The sequence below is a fragment of the Carlito syrichta genome, unplaced genomic scaffold (genome assembly GCF_000164805.1).
Source record: "Carlito syrichta isolate Samal-C Ts95f unplaced genomic scaffold, Tarsius_syrichta-2.0.1 Scaffold313944, whole genome shotgun sequence".
Taxonomy (NCBI): domain Eukaryota; kingdom Metazoa; phylum Chordata; class Mammalia; order Primates; family Tarsiidae; genus Carlito; species Carlito syrichta.
In genome coordinates, this window is record NW_007258040.1 from 106,285 (window position 1) to 114,411 (window position 8,127).

The window sequence follows — 8,127 nt, forward strand, 5'->3', positions numbered from 1 at the left end:
TTTATGGCCAATTATGTGGTCGATCTTAGAATACGTTCCATGAGGTGATGAGTAGAATGTATATTCTGTGGTCTTTGGATAGAGTGCTCTATAGGTATCAATTAAGTCCATTTGGTCCAAAGTCACATTGAGAATCCGGATCTCATTGCTGATTTTTTGTCCTGATGATCTGTCTAGGGTTGTGAGTGGGGTATTAAAGTCCCCAGTTATGATCGTGTTTGAGTCAATATCTTTCTTTAGTTTTCCTAGAAGTTGCTTTATGAAAGTTGGCGCACCTATGTTGGGTGCACATGTGTTTAGGATAGATATTTCTTGTTGATGGATTGAGCCTTTTATCATTATGTAGTGGCCTTCTGTATCTTTTTTGATTTTTAGTAGTTTGAAAGGTATTTTGTCTGAAATTAGATCGCTACTCCTCCTTTCTTTTGTATTCCATGCACCTGAAAGTTTGTTTCCCATCCTCTTACTTTGAGTCTGTGGGTGTCCTTTCTAGTGAGGTGAGTCTCTTGAAGGCAGTAGATTGTTGCCTGATGATATTTTATCCATTTTGCGATTCTATGTCTTTTCAGTGGTGCATTTAGTCCATCCACATTTAGGCTATTAATTGAAATGCAAGAGTTGATCCCTGTTATAAGGTTCTTACAGAGTTGTTCCTGTTTGTTTGTTTTCTTTCTTTGGTTTCTGGAGTTGGCTCATGTGTGTTTTTAATCTTTTGCCTGTACTCTAGTGAAGAATGTTGTTGTTCTTTTTTCTTTTTCTTCTGTGCTCAGTACTTTCTTAAGTGTTTCTTGTAGAGGTGGTCTGGTGGCAGCATAGGTTCTTAGGGATTGGATATCTGGAAAAGATTTCAATTCTCCCTCACTAATGAAGCTTAGTTTGGCTGGGTAGGTTATTCTTGGTTGAAATTGTTTATCTTTTAGAACTTTGAAGATAGGGCTCCAGGCTCTCCTAGCCTGAAGCGTTTCTGTGGATAAATCTGCTGCTATTCTAATTGATCTTCCCTGGTAGGTAGTCTGGCCTTTTTCTCTTGCTGCCTTTAGGATTTTTACTTTTATAGCTACTCTGTTTAGGACAGATTCCCTTCCTTGGAATCTGTCCGTGCAGCAGGGCTGTAGGTTTACTCCCTGAAATACAATGTGTTTAGCAGAGGGAAGAGAATGGAGCAGACAGTGGTTTGAAGAAGGGGGTGGGGAGATAGAGGAGTAAGGGGGGAAACAAACCTGTGTCAACAAATGGAGAGAGAGACCTATAGTGAAACAGATAAAAACAATAGACCACAGCTACTGATGAACCAACTCTCGTACAAAAAAAAATAAAACATATAGTGATGCTAACATACAAGCTAACCAACCACCTTATTGGTGTGCTGTTCCTCTATACGAAGATATGGCTTACAGAGAGAAGAAAAGAGAAGGAAAGGAAGAGGGGGGGAAAAGGAACAAACAGTAGGAATAGAATTAAGTCATTAAACTAACAGAATCAATGAAGCACACTCTGAGACTTTTCGTTTAATTCCAATGTCCTTTCAGTTCTGATTTCTAGCTTTCTTTTCAAGCAAGTAAATTAGTTTGCAGTTAGGGGCAGTTGCCCCTGGTCTGCTGTGAAGGACAGTTCAGATCACCCTCCGTTCACCACTCTGGCCTATGTCCTTTTCAAGCTTGTTTCTCCCGTTTCGGTGTTGTTACTTTGAATCGCCAGTAGGTGGTGCTATTTCAGCTGCTCGCCTCAGAGGGGGTGGGGCCGGACAGGAACCCACGAGCTGGAGATGGATGCCTGCCTCAGGGCACAGGCAGGAGACTCACAGTGGGCAGGATGTCTGGTTGCAGGAGAGGTGGCAGCGATCCCAGCAGATCTTCCCTGAAGGGGCTTCAAGGACTGAAATCGTGAATCACCTCCAGCCCAGGTGGTGCGATGTGCTACCGGCGGCAGCTGCGGTGGCTGCAGCGGCTGTGGTGGCGGTGTCTGCACTGCAGTGGCTGTCCAGTCAGCTGCAATGCCCCAGTGGTGGCAACAGCAGGGCTCTGTATGAAGAGCAGGCTGTGATTTTGGAGTCCGCAGCCCCCGGGGCGAGAGCCAGAGACCCACTGCAGTTCTCCTATGCAGAGGGTTTCACAGACCAGGTTGCCCCGTCGCAATCTTGTCCCAAAATCTTTTTTTTATTCTTTTTTATTTAAGGTCTCATTCAGACTGGAGTACAGTGGCACACTCACAGCTACCACAGCCTCAACCTGCTGGGCTCAGGCAATCCTTCCACCTCAGCCTTCCAAGTAGCTGGAACCACAGGCACATGCCACCACACCTGGCTGATTTTTTTATTTATTGTAGAGATGAGATCTAACCAAGTTACCCAGTCTGGTCTCAAACCCCTGGGCTCAGGCAATCCTCTCACCTCCACCTCCCAAAGTGCTGGGATTATAGGCGTGGGGTCAAATTCTTTTTTCACAAGCAGCCATAGGCAGCATTCCTACCATATGACCTGGCAATCCCCCTTCTGGGAATACACCCAGAGGAACTCAAATCTCAAGATACATGCGTACACATGTTTGTTGCAGCACTATTCACAATAGCAAAAACATGGAACCAACTGTAATACCCAAAGTAGATTGAATTTTAAAAAATGTGTACATATACATGATGGACTATTATGCAGTCATAAAGAACAAAATTATGAACTTCTCAGCAACTTGGATGGTTTTAGAGTCTATCATACTCAGTGTTCTATCACAAAAGCAAAGAACTGAGTACCACATGTTCTCGCTCATAAGTGGCCCCTGAACAAATATCATAACACTATAAGAAAGGGATTGGCAGTAGTGGGAAACTACTGGGAGGGACATATTTCATCAATAAGGGTACCTGATCTCAAACCAGGTGAAGTGGAGATCAACGTGAGGCCCAAACGTTACCTGTAAAATGACCATTTGTAGACCTAATCCTGAATTGTTCCCCACATCTTTAAAATAAAAAGAAAGAAAACAGTAACACTTTAATTTTTAAAAATAAAAAATCGTGTCTGTTTCTAGGAGAATGCAGCATCCAAAAGGTACACTCAATAAGTAATTGAATAGTCAATAGCACAGTTCATTTCTCATACTTGATTGAGTAAATCTCCCAAAATCAGAAGTGATTTTTGGTGTATTATAAGGTGTAGGCTCCCTGTTTAGGGAAAATAAGATGACATAAAGTAGCTGGGAATAAATAACCATTTAATGAATTGTTCTTAAGCATCAGGATAACTCTATGCTTGACCACCTTGATCAATCATTTTGAGTGTAGAAGTATCATACTGGGGAGAAAGGAAACCTACCACCAAATGTCAGTTAAATGAGTGTTTACTTGAATTCTAGAAAATAAATTGAATTGCCTTCTGTGATAATTATCTAAATACGTTGTCACATTAAATTATTTTTAGGACTCAACTTTACTGATTAATTTTACAAGTTCACACAAACTTTCCTGGGAATTAGTATGTTAAATTTTAGATTTGGCTCAAAGTTTCAGCTCTGGCATATTTATATGCTTATCTCTATTCTTTATTCTTCCTGATAAAATATTTAGAGCATATTTATTGGCACTTCATATCAATTAAATCAAATCATTATCTTGAAGGACAAATTGCTGAATTATTATACAGAACAGAAAACAAAATTTAAATGGATAATATGAATTACCTAATAATTAAATTAAATTAATATTATTAAGCCATACCCTTACTGAATTAAATTATCTGAACACATTCACTAATCAGGACCTTTACAGAATTACAGTTTTTAGAAAACAGATATTTAAGGAGAAATGTATAACAACTATTTTTTGCTGGGGAAAAAAGCCATTGTTTTTCAACAGAATGCACAATACCACTTCAAGTGTCCATTTGTCTTTTAGAGGGGAGCCAGTTTGATTGCAAGTTAATAATCCTAACTCTTCTGATGTTGTCTCAAAGTCAGCAATAAAAGGACTAGGATCAAATTTTATTTCATCATCAGTAGAAACTGGTGTGAGCCACACTGATTTCCTAGAGAAAAGAGAAACAGAAAGCAGACAGGGTTGGCACACTTGGGACCAAGTCATTTTTACCATTGTTTAACATCATGATCATTTTCAGGTTAGCGATTCAGGAGAGCAGCATAGTGCCATCATACTGCACCTTCTGGGTCAGGTGGACTCTTAATATAGGATTTGGGCAAATATGCTTACAGAAAAGTTGATTCAGATAGCCTTCCCATGGTTTCTGAATCAAACACTGCATAGAAAGATGAATTACCTTAGATGATTTGTGATGCCTGCATGAGTAGAATACCAGAGTACCCAGTAAAACAGACTGCAGAGTTAGCCAAATGGATCCTATAAGAATAGTAAGTGAAAGCCACCAAAAGCTTAATCTGACCCAGTGTGATGGTGGCAAAGGTCTGTGTGAGAGACAATGTGAGAGAAAGACAGGAAGAGAGAGAGAAAGAGAGAGAGAACACAGCAGTAAATCCATGCACCAAAATCCTAATCAGATATCTTTGTTGGCCAAGTATTCATTTTCTTGAGGAAGGTAAGCTACAAACAACATAGAAACTATCAGCATAGGAATATATATTCATCACTATCACTCTGGTAGCCCATGGAGAGGCAGGAGCTCTAGGGCATTAGGTCAGAACTCTATATTACTCTAGGCATTGGGTAGTATACAGAAGTCAAAATATATATGACTGTGTATGAGTGTGACTGTGTTTGTGGAGAGATGGGGGTAGAAGAATCAAGGATTGGTTCCTATTTAAAGTTTAGCTACTTCCCATAATATCACTAAATTATTCAACCATTATGAAAATAAGTTCAATGGAAGATCAAGAGTATTAATGTGAAAGTACTTAGTGTACACTTAAACTGTACATTTAAAATGGTATTTTATCTTGTGTGTATTTTACAATGGAAAAAAAAATCCTCCCTCCCTGCAAAAAGGTACTCTGATCATGTTAAATATATTGTACATTTGGTCTAAATTCTTTTGTTTGATGTCAACTATTTCCATATACTGGGGTGCCAAAAAATGTATACACGTTTTAAGAGATGTTATTTATGTATTACTTTTTGAAGTTGGATTGAATTACAATAGTGGTGTGCAGTATGACGTTCACTCAAAAGATGGCATTAATCAAGTGAATCTTAGCATTGCCATACAACAGGCAGGACAAAGAAAATGGCGAAGCACAGTTGTTATTCGAGAAACGAACAGTATTTGAAGTGGTATTTGAAATTTGAGAACGTTGTGGAAGCACAATGACAATGGAGGCGTGAGTGTGCAACAGAACGTCCAACATGCCTAACATGTGCATTCGAGACTAGTCTGAGAGTCATGGTGCTGTGTGTAATATGCACAAGGGAAGATCCAGGAGGCCTGAGAGAACAAGTCCTGCAGTCATTCACTGTCATCAGAAGTGTCTAGACTCTGATGGTAACCACTTTGAGCACCTCTTGTCATTGTAGAAGTCAAATGTGACTTGTATTCATCTTTTGTTATTGGCATATGCTATTACAATTTTAATAGGTTTTCCTTTCTTAAAATACATATACCTTCCTTTGGCACACTCTGTATTAAATATGGACAGATTTTTTTTTTTCCTGTGGTTTCAGGTGATTTTTAAGATTTGCCACTCAGATTTATAACATTCGATGTAAATATTTTGGTGACATGGTAAAAAAAAGTATGTAAGGGTACCATGTCACTTTGTCTCAAAGTTCATGTGGGGCCCTTTTGGGATTCACTATCTTGGTTCCACATTTTCAAGCAAAGTACATGTAATGATTAGGCTGAGAAGCTCTTCCTTTCAGGCAGTCTCCACAAGTTGGTATTAAAAATGAAGGACTGGCTTTCTCTTAGTTTCTTAGCTGCTGACTGTCATAACATGGAATTGAACAATAAAATGTACCAGAAGAAGAGTCTTATGAAAGAGAAACCATCAAAAGATAATATCTATGCTTATTGAAGGTGACTGAGTATTTAATGACTCTTTTGTTGTTGAGTTGCTCTAAAATAACCTAGGTACACTAGAATTTCTGTTAGGACCATTCCAACTCTATATGCTTTTTTTTTTTTTTTTTTGGCTGGTTGGTTTGTTGTTCTATATTTATTTTATTTATTTATTTATAGAGACAGTGATTCACTATGTTACCCAGGCTAAAATACAGTGGCTATTCACAGGCATGATCTCACCACTGATCAGCATAGAAGTTTTGACTCACTCCATTTCCAGCCTGGGTTGGTTTATCCCTCCTTAAGCAACCTGGTGGTCTCCTGCTCCCAAAAGGTCACCAGATTGATGCCAAACTTAGTACAAACATCTGGGACTACAGGCATGCACCACACTGTGCCTAGCAGTATATGTTTTGATTCTAATCTAAATATTACATTTAAATGTTTTTTAATTAAAAATATTCATTAACATATTTTTGTAAATGCTAATTTAGGTTTGTTTGGAATGATAAGTGAGTCATGTTATGGTCTCTATAACCTAAGTAGCTGCCAAAGATTCTGGTAAGGTAAAGCTAAAGTGTCCCAAAGGAATCAGGTTGGCTGGACTCACCTAGAAACAGAACACTCCAAAGGAAATTTCTGACGGTCACAGTTCATATTCCTTGGGGTAAAATATATCTCAGTTTCAATAAGGAGAGTATCCTCAGAAACAACCTAGGAGAGCACAAAATTGAAGTGAAAGGCATTTCAAGAACTGGAGAAGGCATACTCACATTTGAATGCAATGTAGAAAACATTCAATATCTCAGAAATGGCCACTGTCACTTAGGTATACAGGAAGGTCTGACATCTCACTGGGACAGGAGTGTTATCTCTAAGAGTAGGTTTTAAAGGGGAAAGTCTTAATTCACTTGAGCAAACTTAAACTGTCCCTTAGAGCCATCTAAATGATTCATTAATAAAAATGTTTCAACAGTTCTTTTGAAAAAGATGAGTTAGAAATCAACTAACAGAGTGGTATAAAGCACAAGATTTGGAGGGTAATCATTTGCATGGCCTCTAAACTACTACCAGCTAGCTGTGCATTCCTGGGAAAATTGTTAAACCACCTTCTGAAGCTGTAGTTTCTCTTTTTTTTTTTTTTTGAGTCAGAGTCTCACTCTTGTCACCCAGGCTAGAGTGCAGTGGCATGCTCACAGTCACCACAGCCTCAACCTGCTGGGCTTAGGCAATCCTTTCACCTCAGCCTTCCAAGCAGCTGGAACTACACCCACCACCATGCCCTGCTAGTTTTTGTGATTTATTGTAGAGACTCAAGTTTCACCAACTTGCCCAGGCTGGTCTCAAACCCCTGGGCTCAGGCAATCCTCTCGCCTTGGCCTCCCAAAATGCTGGGATTGCAGGTTAAGCCACCGCACCCAACCTAGTTTCCTAATTTCTAAAATAAATATAACACTTTATTTAAAAGTGACTGTCATAGGTTGTTGCTGGCCCAAAATATTTGTCATGTGCATACAAATTGTTCAAATGTGGGAATCTATGAGAAGATAATACCCCAGGAAAATGACACAGTTTAAGACTTGTTGGCCATTGCTAGAACATCGCCTCCATTGTCTTGCTAGACTCTGGTGTGACCACGTGGTCTTTGAGCTATGGCTGTTGCTATGCTTCCTGGCTTTGGCCCCCTCCCCTACCTTGGGGAGGTGAATCTCCTCTTTCTCTTTCTAATTTACTTTCTAAATAAACCATATTTTCCAATCTAAAAAAAAAAAAGACTTGTACCTAGTCAAATAATCAAGAGAATTTACTCCAATGAAAATCCAGTCTTCATATTGGCTTACATATTCACGGAGCATGAGTATATTTCAAACAACCTGATATTGAGCATGATATACATTCCCAGACTGGTGTGACCCTACACATAGGAGAAATATATGAAATTTAAAACTGTCTGCTAAACTTTAGTGAAATATAAGAGTAGCCTAAGCCGGGCTCGGTGGCTCAGCCTGTAATCCTGCGCTTTGGGAGGTTGAGGTGAGTGGTTTGCCTGAGCCCGCAGGTTCGAGACCCGCCTGGGCAACTTGGCGAGACCTTATCTTCTCAAAAAAAAAAAATCAACCGGGCGTGGTAGCACGCGCCTGTAATTCCGGCTACTCGGAAGGCTGAGG

The 8,127-nt window shown here is 39.6% G+C and overlaps 1 protein-coding gene across 1 annotated transcript in view; it reads right to left on the reverse strand.

Annotated features, from left to right (window-relative positions):
- Positions 1-1,725: 1,725 nt before the first annotated feature.
- The window catches only part of OOSP2 (oocyte secreted protein 2), a 9,387-nt gene continuing 2,985 nt past the window's right edge, over positions 1,726-8,127 (reverse strand). Inside the window, exons 3-5 of the mRNA XM_008070715.1 lie at positions 6,570-6,673; positions 3,854-4,015; positions 1,726-2,095 (exon numbers count right to left, since the gene is read on the reverse strand). Of these exons, the coding sequence (XP_008068906.1) occupies positions 1,726-2,095; positions 3,854-4,015; positions 6,570-6,673 (636 nt within the window). The remainder of the gene's footprint in view (positions 2,096-3,853; positions 4,016-6,569; positions 6,674-8,127) is intronic.